Source organism: Lagopus leucura, unplaced genomic scaffold, assembly GCF_019238085.1.
Source record: "Lagopus leucura isolate 7727_CA_CO unplaced genomic scaffold, USGS_WTPT01 145-1_obj-0_obj, whole genome shotgun sequence".
In the NCBI taxonomy this organism is placed as follows: Eukaryota; Metazoa; Chordata; class Aves; order Galliformes; family Phasianidae; genus Lagopus; species Lagopus leucura.
The window spans coordinates 24,274-48,572 of NW_024965324.1; the positions used below are offsets into that span (position 1 = coordinate 24,274).

At 53.2% G+C, this 24,299-nt stretch overlaps 1 protein-coding gene across 4 annotated transcripts in view; it reads left to right on the forward strand.

Moving 5' to 3' along the window:
* Positions 1–807: 807 nt before the first annotated feature.
* The window catches only part of CELF5 (CUGBP Elav-like family member 5), a 34,770-nt gene continuing 11,278 nt past the window's right edge, over positions 808–24,299 (forward strand). For 2 of the 4 annotated variants that reach the window (XM_042892498.1, XM_042892499.1), the window contains exons 1-3: positions 5,267–5,444; positions 11,556–11,638; positions 22,682–22,730. In XM_042892498.1, coding sequence (XP_042748432.1) covers positions 5,300–5,444; positions 11,556–11,638; positions 22,682–22,730 — 277 coding nt within the window. In that variant the 5' untranslated portion in view covers positions 5,267–5,299. Of the gene's footprint in view, positions 886–1,181; positions 1,299–1,509; positions 1,619–5,158; positions 5,445–11,555; positions 11,639–22,681; positions 22,731–24,299 lie in introns of those variants that run through there. The other 2 variants (XM_042892500.1, XM_042892497.1) reach the window with 2 other exon arrangements.

Below are 24,299 nucleotides of genomic sequence, written 5' to 3' on the forward strand. Positions count from 1 at the left end.
ACGTAAAGAGCTTCCCAGCACCTCGGGGTCAGGCTGGATTTGGTGTTCAGAGCCATTCAGCCCTGAGTGAACGATGTGAAGGGAGGAGGTTTGGCCTCGGTGTGCTGTGGGCTCATCTCTGGTTTGCTCCATTCCCATTTGTAGCCATGGAACAATGTGATGTGGAACAGCTCGGGAGGACGTGTTGGTTTATCCGGTGTGGTTAACACAGCTGTTCATATCCTAAGGAACGTCGAGTGAATATCGAACAGCTGACAGCAAAGACAATGCGGTCGATGAACGTGCTATATTTTTTTTTTGTTTGTTTTCCCTGCTGATGTGACAGTATTTAATATTTTAACATTTTTCATTTCCATGTTTGTTTGTCCCTTTGGAAAAATAAACTACGAGTGAGAAGGTTTGGTGGCACGTTCATTGGGGAAGCGTTTACTGTGGAACCTGAGATATCCGCCTTACATGGGGAGAAGATCCCCATCCCCAAGGGATGGACTCCATCCCTTCTGTAGAATGAAAGTGAAGTAGTTGGATAGGAAAGGGCTGGGTTTACAGTCTGAGATGGGTCCTGGCACAGCCAGCAGTGCGTCCCCATTTATTCGGTGGGAGCGCAGCCCCGCGTCCCTCACAGCCCCTCAGCTTCCCTCAAGCTTCGCGCCTCCAGCCGCGAGATTGGCGGGAAGAGCAAGGGAGCCAGGGGATTGGCTGGAGGAGCAGAGGAGCCGCGCGATTGGTGGAGAGGCGGGATGGGGGCGGGGTTTGGCGCCTCGAGAAGGCGGGCGGGTCGTGGCTGTGGCCCTCACAGCCCTCAGGATGCCGAAGGCCGAGGAGCTGGCGGTGGCAAGCGGCCCGGGGAGCAGCCCGGAGGAAGAAGAGGAAGAGAAGGGAAAGGTAACCTCTGCGCTGGGGTTGCCAGGACGTGCCTGCTAGCTATGGTTTTTCTGAGTGAAAGTTGCCCTGTGAGCCCTGTGAGCCCTGTGAGCCCTGTGAGCCCTGTGAGCCCTGTGAGCCCTGTGAGCCCTGTGAGCCCTGTGAGCCCTGTGAGCCCTGTGAGCCCTGTGAGCCCTGTGAGCCCTGTGAGCCCTGTGAGTAGTGGATACTGTTAGTGAGCACAGGCACTGAAGGCTCAGGGGAGGCCTGCAGCTTTTAGACCATGCTGTTGAAAATGGTGATCTCTCTCTCTCCAGAAAAGGAAGAAAGAAATGCCTTCGAAGTCAGAGAAGCGTCCCAAAATGGAGGCCAAGCCTTCGAGAATGGCAGCAAAACGCCAGGGACGGGACAGCGAAGAAGAGGGCATGTTCCAGGTATGGAGGGCACAGCCCCCTTCCTCTTCGTGCTTCTCCTCATACCTTCCTTTCTTGGCACAGGTCTCCCCTTCACCTCCTCTGTAGCTGAATTGGCTTCTTGGGATGCCTTCTGCTCCCCTGCTGCTCCTCTGGTGTTGTGAGCAACCCCATGGGCTGCAGAGCAGCTCGTTGTGGAGCAGGGCTCAATGCTGGCTCTGTGTTCCTGCAGATTGGGAAGCTGCGCTACGTCCGAGTGTCCTGCTTTAAGGGGAAGGTGCTGGTGGACATCAGGGAGTTCTACACGGACAAGGAAGGGGACGTGAAACCGGGGAGAAAAGGTACTGCTGGCTTCTCTGGGTGGTATCTGCAGGCTGCGCTGGGCTCTCCCAGCCTGCCTTTGGTTTTTCACTGATGGGTCACTATTCAGCTTAGACCTTTTGCTTTGAGACTTTAACAATGACTTGTCAGCTTGCCTTGAGGTTCACAGGCCCCAGACCGTTACATTGCTCTTCTCTCCTGCCAGGCGTGCTGTAGGGCTCACCAAAGATGCAGCTCCTGTGAGACAAATTGAGGAATGTTTTGATTCTTCCTATTGATTTTTGTGTTAAGGCAGATGAATTTCTTTGAGCTTGGTTTGCTCCATAACCACTAAGCACGGTTTTCCTTGCAGAAATTAATTTCCTTCAAGGAAGAGACTGCTATAAATTACTCAGAGGGTGTTGCTTACCCTGGAAGTTGGGAGCAGGGCAATGAAACCTTTCTGTGCCCGTTGGGGTGGAGAGGGAAAGGAGCATTGTGGGCACCTTCCAGGCTGGAAAAAGCACACTTGCAACCAAAGACAGAACATCTGTTAGCTAGAATAGAAATCAGGAGGAAATGTTTTTCATTTAATTAATGCCTCTGCTGTTTTTTCTCAGGAGTTGTTGGCCCCTGATTTTTATCTAGAGAAATTAATAAAGCTCAGCCCTCATTCTTTAACAAAGTCATAAGGAACAAGTTGATAAGGTTTAGCTGGAACCCACTCTGCAATTCCATGACTGTATTTGTTTCCTAAAGGAGAGGGAAGGGAAATGAAGACTTTATCTCTACTGGTCTTAAAAATAAAAAGCCAGCTCTTTTCTAGAGTTTAAGCTATAGTCGTGGTTTCTTGTTAGCAGCAGCTTTTCTAAATAGAGCTAGAGCTGGCATTTCCTTTGGGTGGTGGAAAGGATGGTTCTCTAACTGCTGGGTACAGCAAGGCTTTCCTAAAATCACTTTCCAGCTCACAGAGGTGGGAATTTTCCCAAGGAACAGAATACAAGAGGTTGCAGAACTCCTTGAAAGGCAGCTTGATCTTCTGTTCTCACACAGTGCTTTTGTGATAGCACTGAGTACTTGCTGATATGGATGCTGAAGCACTGACACAATTGCTGTGCTCAGCAGGCTGCCCTTGTTTCTTTTCTGGGCTCAGGCTGCACCTTTTCCTTCTGTAACTCTTTCGAAGGAGCTGCTGTGGGATGCTGCTTGATGCTGACTGCTTGCTCCCAACGCCCTTTCTGCTGTTTCCAGGCATTGCTCTGTCTGCAGAACAGTGGAACCAGCTGAAGGAGATAATTCCTGAGATTGATGCTGCAGTCAAGAAATTCTGAGATGGAGGATGTTGGACGTCTTCAATCTGTTTTGTTCCCCTGGAGTGAGCTGAGAACGATGGGGCCAAGAAATCTCACCTGGCGCTTTTCCTTGGCCACGTGGGCTTTTCTGCACTGAGGTGGTGGTAATGAAAATGGAAATGTCTCTGACACTTGTAATGAGCACGTGGAACTTGAGCCAGTGTAAGGATTTCAACCCTCCTGGTCTCAGGGAGACACGAGATCCGTGCGAGTGAGGGAGCTGAGCAGCTCTGAGTGCTTGGGAGGACACAGCTGCAGCCTGGCTTTCCAGGGGGCACGGCTGCCAGTCTGCAGCTTTGGCTGCTCTGCATCTTTTCTGTCCTCCACTTGGTTGAGTGCTGAGTGAGATGGCTTATATACCTCAAGTCATCATCTTTTCTGTCTTTTCCACTTGCCATTCTGGCTATTTCAAGTATCCTCTGCGTTGTTGGGATTCCTTTCATTTTATTTTTTTTTATTCATGGAGTGAAGGAAGCTGTTACACTTCAGAGAATGGTTGGTTTGTAGAGGGTGAACACGCACAATAAATGCATTGGTATTACAAAGAGTTGCCAGCCTGTGAAATACTGCACTTCAGCTCCTAGTTTCAGGTGTCTGCAGGTTGCTGTTCTTTCAGGAGTGCTCTGTCCTGTTTGTTCTCACACATTCCCAATACTCCTGTGTAGAAGCAGTCAGATAGCAGCCTGCTCCAGGCCGTGGGGAGGAAGAATGGCAATCATTCAAAGAAACTTTGGAGGCTTATTAAAGAGGGAAATTAAAAGCCTAAGATGGCAAGCTATGGGAAGAATAGAGAGAGAGAGGGTATTTTCTGCTTGGGCTCCAAATGCTTCACGCTCCAGGATCAGCTGCAGCAAGCACAGCCCTCCTCAGCAAGACTTCAACAGACTTTGCAGCAGCCTGCGTCTTCTGTCTATTTTGGGTTCTCTCCTTGCCCTGGTTTCCATAGTATCCGAGTGCTTCCTGCTCTTAAATATATCCCTGTGACACTTGCAACACCTTGGTGGAGTAGGAGGTACTGGAGCCGTTGTTCTGTAGAGGTGCTGGGCTGTGACAGCGCGGGGCTGAGTGCAGGATGTGGGGCGGAGCTGTGAATGGAAAGTAGGCTTTCCTAAAGGCTGAGTTCCGAGCTGCTGTCACTTCCAGTAGGGATAGCAGGAGGGCGTGAGGGGAGGAAAACCATCAGACCATCTCAACTGAGTGAAGGGCTCAGGGGTGTGAGGATGGGCAGCTCAGTGACTGCTGCCTTCCCCCTTGTCCTGTGCTCACACAGCAAAGTGCTGCGGCCCTCTGGCCGGTGGGAGCCTGGGTGTGCTGCTGTGCTGTGTCACACAGCCGGGCGGCTCACGCTGCTCTTGGAAGTGTGGCAGTGCTCGGGCTGAGAGCTCTTGGCTGCGTGTGATTGTGCAGAGGTTGTGCTGCTGCTCACCTCGGGTCATCTAACAGCGAGTGCAGGGCTGTCGGTCCTGATGGCTGTTTGTCAGTACAAAGATGAAGCTTTGTGTGTGGGCAGGGCTGCAATTACTGCTGTCCAAGCCCCTCTCCTGCTTCCTTGGCAGAAAAGCTCTGCTGGTTATGAAGGCTTGCTGGGTGCTCCTACTGTGTGTGCCAAAGGTATGAACCCGTGGTGCTGGGAAGGCTTGGCCGTTCTGTCCCAGCCCTGGGGAATCAGATGGAAGGTTGTAAAGCAGCCATTTCCATCCACGATGCCCAGTTGGGAGCAGAGCTGAGAGGAAGCAGAGGCCAATCTTATGAAAGCAGCTGCTTCATAAGGAGCAGAACTGTGGGCTGGTTGGCGCTTCAGTGTCACCCCGATGTAGCAGAGATGGGAGCAGCCCAGGCCACCCGAAACGTGCTGCTTTTCTGCTGCCTCACAGCATCCACAGCAGCCGGAGGAGCTGCTGGGACGGCAGCCCCCGTTGTCACATAGGGAGGCAGGTGTGAGCTCGGGGGCGGCGGCAGCCGCTCCGCTATGGCTGCGCCTCACCCGGCGCGGCCTGAGCGGGGTCTGCCGGGATCCGCAGCCGGAACGGAGCCGCGCCGCTTCCTCCCCGAGCATCGCTCGGAGCGCCATCGCCCACCGCCGCCCCGCAGCGCCTCCGTACCGCCGTGCGCCGCCAGGGGGCGCCATAGCGCGGTCCTTTGTGGCTGCGCGGCGGCGGCGCGGGCGGCGGGGCCGTTCCCAGGCGCGCTGCCTCCCCCGTCCGCCCGCAGCCGCGCCGGGCGCGGGGCATGGCCAGACTCCGCGAGGGCGAGGCGAGGAGGCAGCCGCAGCCGCCGCCGCTCCCGCCCGCGCCGCAGCCCCCGCCGCCGCGCCGAGCCTCCCCCATGAGCAGCAGCGGCGGCGCGGAGCCCCCCGCGCAGCCCGACAGCATGAAGGACCTGGATGCCATCAAGCTCTTCGTGGGGCAGATCCCGCGCAACCTGGAGGAGAAGGACCTCAAGCCGCTCTTCGAGCAGTTCGGCAAGATCTACGAGCTCACCGTGCTCAAGGACCGCTACACCGGCATGCACAAGGGTGAGGGGTCCCCCGGCACGCGGCGGGGCACGGCCTGCTGGCGGGGGCGGCTCCTTGTGGGTCCTGCGGGACCACCCCACGCGCGACCACCGCGTTCCGCAGCCGATCCCCCCATTATGTTCCATCTCCCTCCTTCCTCCCCCCCCCACCCCTTGCTTCCCTCAGGTGAGGGTCGGCACCCCCGAACCGCCGCCAAGGGGCGGAGATGGGGTCGGCGCCGAGAGATGGGCCACACCGGGTCGTGCTGCGGCTCCGCGGCTGCCCCCGCTGGGAGCCGGGCCGGTGCTGTGACAAAGGGCCGGTGTGCGGCTGGCTGTGTGCGGGTCACGGCCCGTGGTGGGCAGGTCGCGGCCGGAGGCGAGGGGTCGGGAATCCCGCGGTACAGAGCAGCGTTTTTCCCTGTGCTCTCAGCCGTCCCTGGCTGCGATACAGCAGTGCAACGGTAAAGTCTGCATAACAAAGAATATTAGCGGTCGGTGTGCTGTTTACCGCGGCCTTTAGGAGAGATGAGAGGGGCCTTCTGGAGTGCCGGATCGCTGAAAGACCTTCAGTAGATGCAAAAAAAAAGAAAAAAGTTCGGGGGGGCTTGTTTAGCTACAGTTGTTGTGTTTGAAAGCCGTGTTTTGAATAGCCGTCGTGTTCTGCATGTCAGCTCCCTCTGTGGAGCCGTTCCAGCTCAGTCTTAGCAGGTGTTTAGGATCTTACAATCACCACCGCTCAGGCACTGAGTGGGAATGCACAGAGCCCATTTGCTGTGCCGTTTGATGTAGTGATCTCAGCACCACTCCCTGGCACGCTCAGATGGAACCTGCAGGGAACCCACAGTAAGTACCCTTAAAGCTGTCAGAGCTCAGCCCTCGGAGCTGTGCCCTGAGATGCTTTGTGATGGAAGGAGCGTGAGTCGCATCCAGCCCTGATGCCTTTGGTTTCTTCTTGTGGAGAACACTTAAAAAAGCCAGCAAGCCCAGTGCTTCTGGACTGAACAGAGAGGAGAAGGGATGCGGAAAGAGAAGTTTATTTCCAAGCAAAAGGTCTAATCTAACCCTGGTGGAAAAATAGAAAAGTTCCTCATTGAAGCCTAACAGAGTTGGGCTGGCTTGGATTTAGCTAAAGGTGTAAATTGTGACTTAGAACCAAGATGTGTTTGTGTGTGTGTGCACGGGGAGCCCAAACCTGTGACCATCTGACGGTAAGCAGTGAGCTTTCAAGGCTGGAGGGAGGAGAATGGACCCAAGGCACGAGGTGAAGGCACATTTCATTGCAGTTGGCTTACTGAATATGGACCGTGGTTATTTATGCCTCTGGAGCCAGATTCTAGAGATTCTATTAGATAAGGGAGTGAAGAAATCAAACACGTAATCTAGGCGTCCCTGATCCCAGCGTTCCCCTCCCATCCCCCTGGGTCTGGCTGTGTTGGTGCAGGAGCTGCTCTGCTCCCTGTGTTACCAGCAGGGTGTTGGCAGTGGCACCCAGGCAGGGCTTTGCTTCCCCAGGGCCGTGGAAGGCTTTGGCAGATCCTGTGCACCAATCCCTGCACCGTACAGAAACCATCATCATCCTTGGTAGGTTGAAATATTTTCTCTCCCCGTGTTCCCAGATCCAACTGACGGCTTGCAGGCATCTTCCATCTGCTTTTTCCTTCTCCAAAATGAGAAGCACTCGTCTGAGAGGCCAGCACTGCTGGCAAAGACCATCAGCTTTTCTTGCAGCCCCTTGCACCTTGACACCAGGAGCCGAGCAGCTCCTTCTGCTTCCAGGGTGGATGGAAAGGTGGAAAAATAAGGTGTTCTTTGTGCCCAGCCAGGGGCAGTAAGCTGGGAGTTGGGCTGTGGAGTCCAAGAACCAAACCCTGTGGGCTGTTCTTCACCTGTGCTGAGAGCTGGGGGATTTGGTGGAGGTAGAGGAGGCGGATGGAGACATGAACTCAGTTACGACACGGTTTTGGTAGAGCCTGTTTATTTATGGTCTCAGTAACCTGGCTACTGGCAGTTGGTACTGTTCCAATTCCCTGATATTATTTATGAGGCAGTGTTTCTATTTGTGTTAATCACAGGTACATTTGCATGTTAATGGCGGTGTTTTCCTTAATGCTGATGTCTTTACAGAAAGAGCAGGGAGCTGTTTATTAGAGCAGGCTCTTGGAATGGGTCAGAGGGCTCTGAGCAGGGAGAATGGCGAAGAAAATGCTGTCCCCAGTTTCCAGGATTGGGCATAAAGCAAGGAGTGCTCTCGTAGATGGATTTCCTAGCAACGTCCGCGGGAGAGGAAGCAGGGAAGCTGTACTGTGAGATATGGAGCTCAGCTGCTGGGGAATGGCATCACAAGAGCAGCCCCTCTCATGGGGCATCTGGAGACAGGTGAGTGACTTTTCCAAAGGGCAACAACAGCCTCATCCTCCTGTGCCTCACCGGCAGCTGAGTTTTGACTCAGCTTCTGTAGGCTTGAAGATAAGCAGCCTGCTGACTCCATGCTTCCCCTGCTGTAGTGTTTGACAGGATTTTAAATGGGAAGTTGAATCTGGCAGGCCCTCTCTTCTGCAAACTGACAGCCTTTTCTTACTCAAGGCCTTCAGCTGCCGATGTCTGGAGTAACATTCAGGATCTGAAGGGGTTGAAATCCCAGAGTCCTCGTGTGGTTTGGAGGTAGAATCAGGCACGGCGTATCTTCTTTTCGCTGCAGCATCTTGCAAGTGGAACAAGGCTGGGTTCTGCTTGCAGGGAGCTGAAACCCTCCTGCAGGCAGTGGGAGGTGGATGGGCAGGTAGCAGTTTGACGCAGCTCAGCCTACGCGTGGTTCTCAGAGAGCAGCACTCACACAAGCTGTGCTGCCACCCCTGCAGTTAGCCAAGGGCCGTGCAGCCCGTTGCCTCTTAGAAGCAAAGCCAAAACATGATGAAAATGCCAGTTCTGTCCATTGAGGGGGCATCCAGCGCCGGGAGGTGTGAGACCACGCGTGGTGTGGTCCCAAGGTGAAGCTGTAATTCATGGGACAGGAATTAGTTTCAGTTTCAGACAGCTGGTAGACGTATATCCATGCAACCTGTGGAGGGGGTTTCCTGCTAACTTCACCATCCTGTTTGTTTCAATGCCCAGCCTCCCTGAATTCCTGCCTCCTGGCTGTTCTTGCTGTCTTCTTGTGCTGCAGACCGGCCTCTGAAAGCCAATGACTGGTCAAGTCCGTCCTCCCCTCCTGTTTATCTTTTTGCAAGGTTTAATGAACTAATTACTCATGGTCACACGCACAGGGGAGCTGAAGGAGAGCAGGTGCCAGAGGGTGGCAAAGCAAAGCACTGCCATCAATAAATGCTCTCTCTGGAGGACAGAGTTTGCCTCCTGTGAGCTCTCTGTGCAGTAGCAGTGTGCCATCGTTCCCCGTCTCTGTGGACAACCTGTGTTGGGATTTTCAGTTGGATGGCGTTTGGTTTCCTGAGAGCCCCAGGGCTCTTCCAGCACCATCACAGCAGGCACAACGCTCTGGGTGCTGGAAGTGTCCAGAATGCCATAAGCCTGCTGCCACTGACCTGAGTCCGTGGTCAGGCACTGCAATGGCTGCCCAGGGAGGTGGTGGAGTCACCGTCCCTGGCAGCGTTCAAGAGGCGCCTGGATGAGGAGCTACAAGATATGGTTTAGTAGCTTGTGGTAGTAATAGAAATGGGAGGGTGGTTGGACTAGATGATGTTGCAGGTCGTTTCCAACCTTGTGATTCTGTGATCCTGTGAGTCTGCTGTTAGCTAAAACAGGAAATGCAAAACGAGAGAGAAGTGGGCCCCTCTGCACCCCTGTGGTTGCTTTCTCACTGCTGAGGGGATTAATGGGGAGAGAAGCACTCTGCTCTCGTCTTCTTTTCTGGGAGTCTCTGTAAGGCTCAGAGTTTTAGGAGGAACCCACCAAAGCCATGGTAAGCAAGGTCCTGTCACAGTGTGGAATCTCTTTCTGCTTCCACGAGCTTCTGGTATTTCTGCAAGCTTCACTGGTGCTCTGCTTACTGGCTGCATCCTCAGGAGTAGCAAGAGATGATGTCTCTTCAGAGAGAAAGATGTTTTCCCCCAAGTATTTCTTTCCATTGACAGGCTTAGTGCTTCTGGAAAACCCTTTCCTGCATTTCTGACCAGGGCTTTGACTTTTGCATCCCATCTCCAGCTCATCTGGCTGTGGGGGGACAGCAGTCGTGTTGTCCAAAGGTTGCAGCTGAGCTTCTTTACTCCTTGCTCTTTGCAGCCTCCTGCATTTCTGCTGCTTAGAAGCAAACGTGAGCTTCTCAGGTACAACAGGCTGATGAGCAGGCTTTTGTACAAGGTTAATGCAGACTGATGATCTCAGTACAGACATTGTGTGATTTGTCCCAGCCCTGCAGAGCAGCAGACCATTGCAGTGGGTGGAAGCGGACAGGAAAGCATCTGGGTTTGGAACTTTGAATCTGTGCGTGTCAGAAATGGGCTCTGTGGTTACACGAGTGCTTTTGAGGGGTGAGAGAAAGCAAAGGGATGAGAGAAAGCAAAGGGGTGCATCTCCCCCAAAGTGAGGCCGGCTGCCTCTGCTACCTGCATGTTTCCTGTCCCTGCTGTGCTTGTTAAATAAGCTGTGGATCCCACATCTGGCCTCGGTGCAGCATTCTTGGTTCCCAACGCATGCAATAAGGAGCTTTAATTCTCTGTTAGAGGCGTCCAGTCCTGTATGTGTGCTATTCATGGAGGGTGGTGGCTTTGTGGTGTTGTTTTTTCTAGCAAGAGCTGTAAGGACGGCTATGATTTGCTCAGCTGCAGCAATTTCTGGGAGCCGGGATGGAAGAATAGCATAATCTGCTGCCATGGGTTGGGATTGTCTTGAGCAGCTGGCTTCCACATGGCCTGAAAACATTCTGTACTGTGGAGCAGAGGGAGAGCTCCATGCAGGCTTCGTCCTGTGCCCCCCGTTGGATCCATGGGGCTCTGAAGTGGTTTTGGAGGCAGAAGAGCAGGCTTTGGTTGGGCTGCACCGATGCATCTGCGAGTCCAGCACAGCTCTGGGCACGTTGGCATTCAGTGCCAGGCCGAAGGGACACGTCTTGCTTCTGCTGAGGATGGGAAATGCTGCTGGGAATAGGAGGGAGATGAGTGAGGGAGTCACACGCGTCTGAGTCTGTTCTCCAGCCTCATCTGAAACAACTCAAGTGACAGAGCTCCAGGCACTTCCCCAGGGAGATCATTCCACAGTCTAATAAATTTCCCTCTGCTAGGACATGTTTCTTGATAATCAGCCAATTTTTCTTCCTTTGGTTAGTTTCGTGTGATTGTTCTGAGCATCAGAGCACCCAGAGATGATCCCTTTTCTTCCTGGAGGGACCACAGTTCTTCCCCTCATCCCCTATTCCAGTTTTAGGCTAAGATGTTGGGTCAGACTTTGGCTGAGAACGTCAGGATCCGGCCTTTTCCTTATGCTTTACATCTCACTTCCTCAGTCAGTGCTTGCAGAGTGCGTTGTGCTTTGCTGTTCCCCATTTCCCCCATCGTGGCTGTGTGCACACTGCATGGATGGCAGTGTGGCACAGAAAGCCAAGCCTGTCCTGCTGTGGCTTTCTAAGGTTCCATGGGGCTGGATCGTGATGCTTCTCAGGTTTTGCTTTTGCTTCGTCCATGGCTTGTTTTATTTTGTATCAATAGCCATATTGGTCCCTGCACCCTTCTGTTCTTTGTGTCTTGGGCTGTTTCTCCACAGGCAGTGCTACCCTGCTGTTTGCTCTCCTGTTGTTTCTCACTTTGCTCAACACCTGTTTCACATTGATGCGATTCCCTGGGACCCCTTGCCATGGCTGAACAGACCTCGGATGAGACCTGCAGGGCCTTTAATGTTATTTCTTTGCCTTTTTCCCTAGAGACTGCAGTACCTCCAGATTTCATAACATTTGCTCCTTTAATTAGCAAACCTTCCACTCTCCCTCTGCTAATGAAGAAGTCAGGTTTCACACAAGGGCTGTCCTGGGCACTCCATCTTTAGCAGGACAGTTGGAGCACAGGTCTGCTGGCACAGGCCAGTATTTAGGTACCTTGGTCACCTGCTCTTACCAAAGAGAAATACTATGTTGCTGTGCATCTGCAATTGCATGTTTAACGAGAGGCTTGCTGTGTCCCTGCAGGTTGTGCATTCCTCACGTACTGTGCCAGAGACTCTGCTATCAAGGCCCAGACAGCACTGCACGAACAGAAGACTTTGCCAGGGGTAAGTTCCAGCACACTGTGGCACGGGTTGGCGAGCAGGAGGTTGCTGGGGAGGGAGCAGGGATGTAAAAGTGGCCTGGGAAAGAGGAGCGCTCTTTGCCCAGCTGCTGCTCTTTGTCTGTCCTACCAAGGCTGCCCCACGTAACTCCAGCCATCCCTATTTCTGTGCTGTTCCTTGGTCTCAGTGGTGGGATGTGGCACCTCCAGCTGTGTGCTGCTGTCATTAGGGAGCTGTGCTGCTCTTGGGGTGATGTTTGTGTCCTCGGCCTGCACTGCAGCCATGCTGGGAAGCTGACAGGAGTCACAACAGAAGGTACCAGATCCTTTCCTTCCAAGAGCACAGAACTTGCTGGTCCATCTGCTCCCAGTTCCAGCAGACTGTGGTGCCTGGGCACTTTGCTGGGTGGATCTGTGCTGATCTCCATCAGCTTCTCAGAGGAAGAAACGTACTTGGCACGTCCCATAGTTTGGAATAGCAATGAGTTATATAGATGAAACCAATTCTGCTGCAGTAACTGTGGCTTCAGGTGAGACCTGCTCAGTTTACATCTGTGCAGAGAGCAAAGTGCAGTAGGGATCCTGAGCAGTCAGCTGCTTTGGGTCAGGTCCCTCATTGCAGGCAAGCCTCTGCTTCCTTGGGACCTGCTGGTGAGCTGGGGGTTTTGAATCAGTGCCATTCCTGCTTCAGTGCAGTGTGAGGGCTTTGACTGGGCAATTCCCTCGCTGTGCTGAGAGGGCTGAGCAAACGCACTGGAAAGGTTCATTTGTAGTTGAGTAGGTGGAGGAGCTGGGTACTTGTAGACAGAAGCTCGCAGGAGGCCCTGAGTGCTCAAGGCAGCAGGATAATTAATGTAAACCAGGGGACTCTGGAGAAGGGTTAGAAATTCTTAGCCATAATGTTTCCTCTTTAACCCATACAGGTCCAGTCTGCTCCCCTCCCAGCTCCCCTGAAGACCTTTACACACACACATATTTTCCTGTTTGTGTATCTGTGCTCTCTTTTCCCGTGGGCTGGCATCATAGGGCCAGGAAATGTGCCTCTCTCGATTGCCACTTGATAGAATCTTTACAGTTTCAGGTTATGTGAGGACAGCAGAGGGGCAGAGTGCAGACAGCCAGGTTCTCAGCTGCCATTGGAGTTAATTCTGTGTAATCTGCTGTGTGCAGTGGTCCTGGGCAGAGCAGGCAGACTGTAAGAAATAGCTGAAGGATGGAGGAGCAGCTGTGATGAGTCATGGTACAGCAGTGTGACACAGCCACGGCCCTGCCCAGGGTTACAGGCACCCTGGCAGGTTGTTCCTGCGAGGCTCAGCGCGTTCAAAGCCATCTCAGTTTTGCTGCATGCCTGCATTGGGGATCTTCTGCATGGTCTGCTGTGTTTGTGCTGTCAGTGCTTAAAGCAGCAATGCAAAGCGCGTCTGTTTGGGGTGTGATGATCTAAATGTGATCATCTATTTTGTTAAGGGAGGTGTAAGAAAAAGCAGTGTGTGCTAGCTGAGCGCTTCCAAACATGTGAATCTTGAGACAGTTAATGAGCAGTGTGCTGTAATTAAGCTTCGGGATTAAGATACAGATGAACTGTGCTGTATGTGGAGCTGTCGATCTTCAGGCTGGCAGCTTGTTGCTTTATCACACTGCAGTCCTCTTTTGGGAATTCCTTCTGTGAACGAGAAGGCAGGAGGTCATTTGACCACTTCATTCATTTAGAGACGGTCACTACCAGAACGAAACGGCCTCTGTTGTGATTTGGGCAGAGCTGATCTTAGCGTGGACATGGGCTGCTTGACCTGAGGCAGCTTCCAGCCCCCTCTTCTTAACCTGGATTGCCTGTTTCCATAGAGTATCACCCATCCCAGTTGGTCACAGAGAATATTCTGGAACTTAGGCACAGGCAGGAGTGCTGGGTAAGTGATTGTTTCCCTGCTGTGGGAGCAAGGCTGTGACGTTTCTTCTGTATGCATTCACAGCTGGAGCGTCTTCTGAGGAACTGTGGCAAAAATTCTCACCAACAATATGGTGAGGACCCTAACATAGGACAGAGAAGGGAACTTAGTGGACCACAGCTCTGGGATTTCAGTACGTGGGCTGTGGTCTGCGTTTTTTGGTTCATTTTACCCATTTCATGTCTTATTAGAGAATGGCAGGCAGAAAGTTTAAGAGCATGTGGTGTTGTTGTGTGGGTAACAAACTTTTATCTGAATGCATGACCAGGGGGCAGCACCTTCAGAGGCAGCAGAGACTGGAACAGACACACCATGGCTTTGTTGGCTGTGCTCCTCTTGCTGTTGTGTTGCAAAGCAGCTGGGGATGCCACAGGAATGAAGTTCTCCCTTTGTTGGTCTCAGCACAGCACAGACTGGTGGTTGATCTCAAACAAATGGCTTTCTTGGTCTGTGTGCTAATGGCAGGCTTGGGGAGATGCTGTGAACCGGTTTCTTCTCGGTCCTCGTGCTGTGAGCATGCAGCTTGGCAGGTGATCCGGAGCAGGGCTGCTGGTTCTCTTCTCACATCGATCTCTGGGTTTGCTCTACACCCACGTGTGCTACCTGTGCTCTGTGGGTTGGATGTGAGGGCTGCCAGCCCAGGGAACGCTGCCACGCTGCTCCAGCAGTGTCATGCCTGCAGCGTGGCTGTCCTGAGCTCTTAAATGGCTGCTGATTACTGTCGGTTTTCTGCATAAATCAGTGGCAATCACCGTGGTCTCTGTTGGCTTTTATGGTGTTTCTGGCAAGTTCTCTCTTCTGGGGGTGAAATCCTCTTTGCGCTGTGATTTTTATTTCGTCTGTTTATCTTTAAGCGGCAGCTAAATGGAATCCAAGTGTTAAACTCAAAATAGCGTGTTTTGGACAGTGAGGTTTAGCATCTTTTTCTGAAAGCAGCCAGATTTTCAGTTCGCTCCCTTTCCCAAGGCGTTGGTTCAGTCGGGGTGCAAAGCAGGGAGGCTGTCAGCTGTGCACTGCGTTACCTGCAGCTCGTGTTCAGAGGCACAGAACACCTGTGTTGTCATCAGAACTGCTGCCGGTCCAGTCTGCAATTAACAAGTGCTTGGATTCTCCCTTGGGAAAGGAATGATGGAGCTTCCTAGAACAGAGAGGTCAGGTCTGCGAGGTTTGAGGAAGGACAAGCAGCCCGTGGAGGCCGAGCAGAAGCAGATTCTTTGGATCTGAAATGCAGAGAGAAAACCAATTTCTCGTGCTCCTTCTTAAATCCATTGTCCTCTTCAGCTGCCAGCCAGCCTAGCAGCATTTCACCTCCTCGCTGCTCCCTGGCTCAGTGAGATGATATTATATCTCAATAACCCATGCCTTTGATTCGTGATTGTGCCTTCACTTTGCTGAGTTCTGAAAGGAACTGGAGAGGTTATTAATGACGCACAGTGATCACACACCAAGTTAAAGCCTCTTGCTAAGTGAAATTGGAGGGAAAAGCAGCCAGCTTTTCAGCGTTTCGCAGAAGCGCTTTGTGTTGCTTTTCATTTGCAGGGAGACAGTTGCAAATTACGTAAAATTGCTCCTGAAGAAGGGAAAGAAGAATGGAGGGAGAGAAGGGGAGGGAGGATTTTTTAAAAAGTAATTCTTCTGGCGAGATACAGTTCCTGTTTTATTTCTACGCAGAACAAAGAAGGGCTTGCTGAAAGGTAGGCGAGTAAGTGGCAGAAATTGGTATTGATCCAAGCTGGGAATATGGGCAGTTGGAGAGCAGCAGTGGGGGCACTAAAATGCAGGGAAAGAACTCATGGATACAGCGAGGGCTTGGGAATGCAGGGCCACAGGAATGGAAAATTACGGCCAGCAGCAGCACTAGAGCAGAGAGAGACTCTGGGAATGCACCAGAGGTTGAGATGCAGCAGCAGTAACTCACATGGCTGGGCATCAGGATTAATGCAGAGACACAGCAGTGAGTGGAGAGCATCCCTGTGGGCAGGCTGTGCCTGTGCTGCCAGGACGTGGGCTGCCTCAGGATCCACAGCACGTGGTGGTGTGAGGGAGCACGGGGCCTGAGAGGGGCTGGAGGTCAGAGCACCTCATTCTGCCCCTTTGTCCAAGCAGTTGTGTGAAGCCAACGTGGAGCAGTATGTGTGAAGTGGTTTCTCTGTGTGAACAGGACAGGCATTGCAGCTGAGGTGCAGTGTGGGGTCTGAGCGTTGTTTGGGGGCTGATGTTCACTTGATTGAGGTGGTCTTTGTGCTTTGAACCCTTGGGCAGAGCAGGGAGCCCCTGAGCAGGCAGCAGCACAGGTGCCCGTTCACTGCAGAGGTGAGTGCAAATGCTCATTCTATCCAAGATTTGGCTCAAGGGGCTGAGAACTAAGGGCAAGGCAAGGCAGCAGCCCTACGAAGTACACACCCTGAAGAGGCAGAGGGAGAGCAAGCTGCCAAGGCAAACATTGCTGCTTGCAGCCTACAGAGTTGGAAGGATAAAGAAATTAAAGGTCAGCACCCACTCCTGCATGCTGTTCAAAAATGCACATGCAGGTTCTGTCCTGTGCACAGGCACATCCCATCCATCCCTCCCATCCTCTAGACATTGCTGCCTTTTGCACAGCTGGGCTCTCATGGCTTGTAGCACAGAGCTTTGGCTTTTGTCTCCCAGAGCTGGCGTATTTTCTGGCAAGCTCACCTAAGGTGGTGAGCATGTTCCTGTGTGTCTCCTCTGCTGTCGGAGAAATGTTCCCAAGGTGAAGACCAAAGAAGAGGTAGGAACATTCTTTTGCTATAGGAGAGGTGGAGAGGTAGAGCATGGTGAGGGGTGAGAGGGGACTCTTGAATGAAGGTGTGTGGAGTCATGGGATGGCTTGGGTTGGAAGGCACCTGTAAGATCAAATGATTCCAGCCCACCTTCACAGGCAGGATTGCCAAGCACTAACACAGGCACTGGACCAGGTTGTGCAGGGCCTCATTCAGCCTGGCCTCGAGCACCTCCAGTCATGGGGCATTCACATCTTGTCCGAGAAGTGGAGAAGTCCTGGAGCAGGAAGCTCTGAGAAAGCAGGTTGCACCTTTCCCTTCTCATCCCATTCAGATGTTGCCTTCACTGCCCCTCTAAGGCCCACCTGGTGCTCCCTCACCCTTGGCAGCCAGGAGCAGCACCAGGCTCCTGTAGAACATTTCAGAAAGCCCCCTGCCCTGCTGCTGGGCAGCGGTGCCACTGGCAGAGCCCCCCAGGTGTGAAGGAAGGAGGTCCTGCCTGAAGATGAGGGGCAGGGGGCTCAAGAGCTGCTCCCTCAGCCCCTAGAATGGAGCCAAGCAGAATCCCACTGATTGAACCTGCCAGCCTGCTGCAATCCCAGTTACCTGAACATTTTGAACCCGTCAGCCAGTTGTTCACCCACTGAACTGTGTGTTGATGTAGCTGGATGCTGGGCATTTGGTACAGAAGCACGCCGTGAGGAACTGCGTTACAAGCTTTGCTGCAGTCCAAAAAGATGACATCGACTGGAAAACAACATGGGTAACCTTGTCATAAAACTAAATTAAGTCAGCTAAACAGATGAACCTGCCTCTTGAACCCCCTCTTGGCTACGACCAGTGACCACGTTGTCTTTCAAGTATTTCTCAGTAACTCCCAGAGTGGATCTCTGTAATTCTGTCAGGCACTGAATTGAGGCTGACAGACCTGCAATTACCAGGGTCTTCCTTCTTGAAAACTGGGGCAAAGTTTGGCAGCTTCCACTTGACTGGAACCTCTTCAGATGCCCCAGACTGTTGAACAATAATTGAGAGAGGTCTTGCAATGACACCAGGCAGCTCTTTGAGTACTGTGGGATGGATCCCATCAGGCCATGTAGACTTGCATGCATCCATCTGGAGCAGCAAATCCTGCACAGGTTGGGAGTTGGTTGGGGGTTTGTCATTCCCACAGGCACAGCCTTGCAGCTCAGAGCTCCAGGCGTCCCAGGACCATCACTGCTGTGTGTCAGCAGTGTGCTGTTCTTATTTAACATCTGCCAGGCTGAGGTCACCCGTGAGGATAAGGGCAGCTGATCTGGGGGCATCTCTGAGTTTCTTACAGAATAATTCACCAGTGTCGCCATCCTGGCTGGGTGCCTATGGTAGGTTATGATTGATAACCCTGCCTGTCCCTGCTGAAGAGATGAAGTTTTCTTCCTTTAGCTCCCAGGGGTGCACTTGGTGCCCTAGCACCTGTAGAAAAAAAGATGTGAAGCATTTGGCATCTCCCTTTTCTCACCTTAAAGCCCCTTTGGCACTGGGCTCAAATAACAAGAGGAGATCCGAGCAATGGGGAATATCATCCAGTGTCCTCTTTGGTGCTCTGAGACATCAGGGAAGGAGCCCCATGAGAGCAGCCTGGCCGTGGATCCCAGGAGCCTGACCTGATGATGTGTGCCTGCCAAAGCCACGCACGTGGCAGGGCTGTCTGTGCTACACTGAGCTGACCTCCCTGCTGCTTGTCTGATGCTAACGCACAGTAATGGTGCTGTCACTTCTGCAGGGCTATCAAGACGATGCAAAGGCTTTGAGTCACAGCAATAAGCTTCTTGCCTTGCTCCCAGAGCAGTGCTAGCTGGAGGGGGGACAAGGAGAGCTGACTGTGTTAAGGGAGGAGGAGCACAGAGCAGTCAGTGCATGTGTATCGTGGCCATGCACTCCAGTGGCTGCTTGCTGAGTCCTGTGTGCACTCAGCTTTGGAAGGAAAGGGGAGGGAGCTCCTCTGCTGTGTGCTGGGGGAAAAGTACCTCCCAGAGAAACCCGTGGGATGAGTTCCTCAGCTCTTCTTGTGACACAAAGCAGTGAGGTGAAAGCTCTCCAGCAATCTTTCTTGTTGGTGTTGGAAACAGAAGGCCACTGCTATGTGGGCAGGAGCTGCGTGGTTTGGGCTCTGGACTTTGTGTGTGACCTCCAACATCGTCTCCCTCGGATTCTTCCACCTGGAGCACAGCTCTCATTATTATCCTTGTCTCCTTTTGCATGGCATTGGATGGGGATTAACTGGACTGAATTCTTCAGCAGCTCTTAGAGCTGTGCTGGAGTGCTGCTCATTGCTAACGTTGCTCACTGCTGTGTGAGACCACTTCCCTTTCCTCGTGAAGGCGGATCCTTCTGAATAGGGCTGAGGTGCACCAGCACACCAGGCAAAGAGCAAGCAGGAGGTTTGGGCACCAGCCCGCCGTATTCCCCACCAGGTGCTGAGTTCAGATGAGCAAACCAGCATTTAACTTTGGCTGCACAGCTAGAATTGATTCCAACCATCATGCAGGACATCTTTAAGCGGCCAGCAGAGGTCCAGCCCACAACCTAAAAAGCCTGAAATCCCAGGACCTCATTCTGCCAATGGCCTTGGATGCCTTTTGGTTCCTGAAGTCCCAGAGGAGCCAGCCTGCATCATGTGTTTAATGCGCTCTGCCTCTGACCCACTTAACACTGCGAGGTTCCCCTGCATGGTACCTGGGGGGGCTATTCTACATAACTTAACTCCTAATTAATAGAGAGGCTTGCCCTGTCGTCCGTGGGGGCTGTCTCTCTCTATCTGCAGCCTGAAAGCTGGAATAGCAAAAGGAAGAGCTTGCTGCTCCTCCTGGCAAACGTGGCTGCTGGGTTGCTGAGCTGCAGGCATTGCTGCAAACGTGGGTTTGGGGAGCAGAGCAGGGAGAGAAGCTTTGGGCTGAGGGCTGGGCATCTGGCCTACGTGGGTCTGCTGGCGTGTGCAAAATGTGGCCGTGGTATTCTTCAGAAATGAACAAATAGCTTAAATTTTAATGCCCAGCTAAATAATTTAACGAGGAAAAATTAAGCTCGGCTTGTGAGGCGGGCGCAGCCTCGTGAATCATTTCTTTGTCCTGTGCAGCACACGTGTGTTCATGTATGTTTGTGTGGGGTAGGCATGCGGGCTGTGCACATGCATTTCTGCCATTCGGGATCCAAGGCACGCGTGTGCTGCCTCTGGCTGTGATTCTGGGCCCATACAAACGCGGCTGTTGTGGGCTCAGGTGTCCCTGAGAGCTGTGCAGCCTGAGGTGGTGAGCAGAGGATGAAGGAATGAAGGAATGCCCACCTCCAGAGTGTGGCTGTTTGGTCTGGAAACACGACCTGCCCACCATCCTGCCTCTGAATGCCTTTCTCACGTGGAAGAGATGATCTCTGTCCATCCTTTCTGTGCATTCCTATTCCCCATCCTTTTCTGTCCCGTTCCTATTGGGCGCAGAGCTCTTTGCCAAGACCTGTGTACGATTTTTATTCACCACAGAGGCACTTCCAAGGCCTCTGGTGAGGAGTTAAAGCAGCTGTGGGCTCCCTTTGTGTTTGCAGGCTCACATCTCTGCTTGAGAGGCCTTTGAAATTTTGTTCATCTTCAATGGCAGCGTGGGACTTGGAAGGATTAAAGCCAAGCTCCTGCTCGTGGAAACCTCATGTATGCAGCTCTCTGCAGCCAGGGCCATGCCTGCCTCCCCCTTGGTTGGGAGCTCTCTCATTTCAGGACACAGCAGCGCACACAGAATCCTGCTGCTCTCCTCCCAGCCTCAGCATCTGGACCGATTCCTCACATCTCTTTTTCTCCTCCTTCCCCACCTCTTTTGGGGCAGAAGAGGACCGGAGCTCAGTGAGCAGGCAGCGTGCAACCCTTGGCCGTGGGCTTGGTGCGACACCGACGGCGAGGTCCCCACGCTCAGCTGTGGGCTGTCAGGCAGTCAGGGGAAAAGCTATGGCAGCAGCCATGGGGTGCAGAGCTGACTGCCCCCCCCGGGATGCCTCAGCTTGCCGCAGCCAGGCATTGCTGGCAGGCTGGCACCGCTGCTGACCCGTGCTGCTGCTCTGGCATCAGTGCTGGCACCTCTGCAGTCCTGCGGCCGTGGCCGTGCTGTGGGCTCACCCTGCTGGGGCCTTGCAGGCTCTGGGGAGGGGGAAGGGGTGGACAGATGGACGGAGGGGGCCCCTCCCCGGAGATCGTACCAAAATGTCTCTTTTCTGCAAAGCAGAGGGAATGCCCCCAAGAGCTGGTTTCCACGGCAACCACAAATGTCAGGTTCCATGCGGTGAATAACCGTTTCCATGACGACACCTCCTTTCCCCAAGGTGCTTGGAACTGGAGTGACAGTGCTTCTGGGGGAGGGGACGGTGAGCTGTCCCCAGGTACCGAGCCCCCTTCTTCACCCCCCCCTCCTTGTGCTTTTGGCTCCTTGCCCTGGGCTGTCAGCCCCAGCATCCCTGGGTGCCTCTGTACCCGGGGGAGGGGGGTGATGCTCTTGGCTTCAGCAGCATCCCTTCCTCCCTCCCTGCCCCCCAATGAATTTGCTCCACATAGGAGATGAGATCCGAGCCTGCCCCTCCATCTCCCTCCCCATCTGTTTAGCTTAATCCTGGTTTTGCTTCCTGGGTAGAGACAAAGCTATTTCTCTGTGCTGCGGGAGAGGCAGGGAGGGAGGTGGGCAGCCACTCCTCCTGGCTCTGCACAGATCCCCTCTTCCAGGCACACATCTGGGCTGCCTGCCCTCTCCCAGCCTTACGACCAGAGGCTGCAGGAGCTGCCGCATCTCAGCCAGCAGATCTGGGGCTTTCTGAAGCAAAATCTCACTGCCTCCTCCTGAACCCTGCCCTGCATCCCAGGAGCTCAGGGGCTGAAGGAGATGCCGGGTCCTCGGCTGCAGCTCTGAGGCTGCTGAGTGCCAGTGCTGCACATGCTGGGGCCACCTGGCAGCACAGCAGGACGTAGGGAGCTCTGTAAAGCTGTGCAGTTGATCCAGAGCAGGAAAGAGATCCTCAGCCTCTCCCTTTTCCCTGAATGACACAGCAAGTCCTGGCAGAGAGGCTTGAAGCCAGCACTGCTGCCTCCCAAAAAGGCCTTTCTTTGGGGTGCTGCCGGCCAGCTTCTGCAGCCCCACCTCACTTCTGGAGGCAGAGAGTGCAACCCAAGGATGCTCCCAGCTTTGGCTTCATCCTGCTTGAGATCCACCAGTCTGTGCAAGCCAGGTCGTGGCCCTGGGCTGCCACAGGTTCTCCACCATGCTCAGCCATCAGCTTGGCCTGCTGGCTGGCCCCTCTGTCCTGTTAGCAGCTGGATTACCCAACAATTTCCTCTGGCTGCTGTGAATACGGGTTCTGCTCTGGTTTTCTAACCAGCCTGGCTCAGTCCCTGCTGTGACAGCAGTGTGTATTTTGCATGCTGGCTTCTAAACACGTTTCGGTTTGTGACTTTTAAGGCCTGGTTTTGTTCTCTATTTTGTCTCCTAAGAGCATTGCTTGGCCTGCAGTTTGCCTGTGGGTCTGACCTGCAGTATTCCTGGTGGGTTTTGTGCTGTGAATGTCACTGCTTCAAGTCACTGTCAGCCTCTGTGAATGATGCTGTGAGACTGGAGTGAGATGTGCTGTGGGGACACCTGCCTCGTACAGCAGTGCTCAGATGCCGTTCTGGCTCAGCTGGATCCTGTTTGCCTGGGGAGGAAGCTGTGTTTTTTCTTCCCTTTTTGGACACACCAGTGCTGTACCATCCAACTGACAAATGGTTTGCAAATCAGCCAGTGAAAGCTGTGGGTTACTTAATCCAGGTACAGCTGTCTATCTGTCTTACCTGGAGAGTGCTCGTGTCCTGTGGGCTGAGCTCTGGCTGGTGCTGCTGGTCGAATCATTGCTGATGAGTGCAGGAGAGGTAAGCAGCTCTTCACAATCACAGCCAAGGATGTTTTGTCTCTTTCAAACAGTGCAGTAAGGAGGCATTGCTGGAGAGCAGCACTGCCCTTCTTAGAGCCTCCCTGGAGCACAGAGCATGCTCTGACTGCAGGGGGACTGGGCAGGGAGAAATGCAACCTGCCTGCTTGCTGCACTGCTGGTCACATTCAGAGGCATTCTGCCTTCTGTCTGGAGGAAGCAGAAGTTTGTGCACACAGGGTATTTCCAGGGGATCCTGGTTTCCTTTGCAGAACTCTGAAATCCGCACGGTCCCTTCTCCTGGGTTGCCACACGGCGCCTCAATTCCCTTCTGCTGCTCTCCTGCCCTGCACAGCAGGCAGAAAGGAGCACCTGGTGCCATCAGCACTGTGTGCCAGGCACTGGGCCGTGCTCTAACCCTCTGTGTCTCTTTTCTCATTGCAGATGGCACGTCCGATTCAGGTGAAACCTGCAGACAGCGAGAGCCGTGGAGGTAGTTGTCATCTCTCCTTGTTCCTCCTGTGGTGGCTTTGTGGCTGGGAGGTGGAGCAGAGAGGTGCAGAGCCCTGACCCGACCTCCCCCTCCCCGCAGTCTGTGTGAATGGTTGGCTGTATGTGGCACAGATTTGGGGTGGCTGATCCTGGTAGCTGATCCCTGTGCCTGCAGCTCACCTGTGGCTGCTGGGCCGGCTCGGCCCCTCTGCTCTCAGGCCCCAAATGCTAATGCAGAAAACAGCGCGTGGTGGGGAGGCACTTCTGGAGGAGAAGGAGCCTGAGTTTAAGGCTGAGATGGAGGAGCTGCAGCCTGAAGGGAAGCAGCTCGCTGAGAGCTGCACCTAATGAGCAGTTCAGAGCTGGAAGCCTGAGAACAGGAGAGCATTTCTGAAATTAATGGGGAGCTTACAGCAGCTCAGGCTCTTGCTCTGCATGGAGAGGGTTTGCAGCTCCCGCCCTGTCCAGATTTATGGATGTTTTGCTGCTTTTCCTTGTCTTCCTGGTACATTGCTTTTCCCCTTCTTCCATTCCTGCATCTGCCTCTCCATGTGCTGCCTCTGAGAGCAGTTTGCTGGTGGGGAGGATCTGTGTGAGGCTGTTTGTTCCTGCAGGGCAGCGTGTCCTGCGTGCTGTGTTTAGATTCAGAAGACTTTTGTTTGGGATTTTCGGGGGTTGTTTCCAAGCAGTTGATCATTTCCAAGCAATTTTGCCTGTTGCCCCAGCAGAAACAAGAGATATACTTTGTGCTACCTTTTTTCACAGACGTGTGTATTTCTGTTTGCGTGACCCTCCTTTAAAAAACAGGAAGTTTATCAAGTCAGATCTTTCTTGTTTTTCAAATAGAATCTGTGGTTTTGCTGTTTTCTTGGGGGATTCAACACCTGGCTTGGACTGAGACCTGCTCCTTTGTGTTCCCATTGCATCCCAGCCATTCCACCTGTGAGATGTGCCTCACTGGAGAAGCAGCACAGCTTCTCATACAAACACAGCTACCTGCTATCCCAGGATGGGTTGGAATTTAACATCTCTGGTGCTTTCATATGGAGCAAAATAGGTCCATGGTTTCCAGTGCTATTCATAAGGGACTGAGATGCACAGCGTGGTGACACATCTCAGCCCCATGATGGTGGTTTTGCTTTTCCCACAGAAAGGTGGGCTTCGTTCCCAAAGAAAAACAGAAGATCCCACAGTGGCTCTTGAATTAATTGCTCTCATTGTATCACAGCAGCATTCACCCCGAGGTGCCTTGGGAGGCTTCCACCCCAGCAGAGCTGTGCACAAGGCATACCTCAGCTTTTAACGTGCTCCTATTTCACCATTCTGAGGAGGATGATTTCCCTCTCCTGCAGAATCGGTGCAAGAGTAGCAATTTTTTTGTCTCTCAAGGAAAAAGGCACCAAAGAAGAAAATCACCCTTTTGGTCAGCACCGCTGGCTTCTCACCCAAAAAGGCATTTTCTGTTTCCATTCTGTTTCACTTTGGGGGGGGAGGGGGGAGAAAGTATTTTCTGAGCAGAGTTTGCCCTTTCTCCCCCTCTCTGCAGGGATTGCTCTTCTTCCAAGTGGGA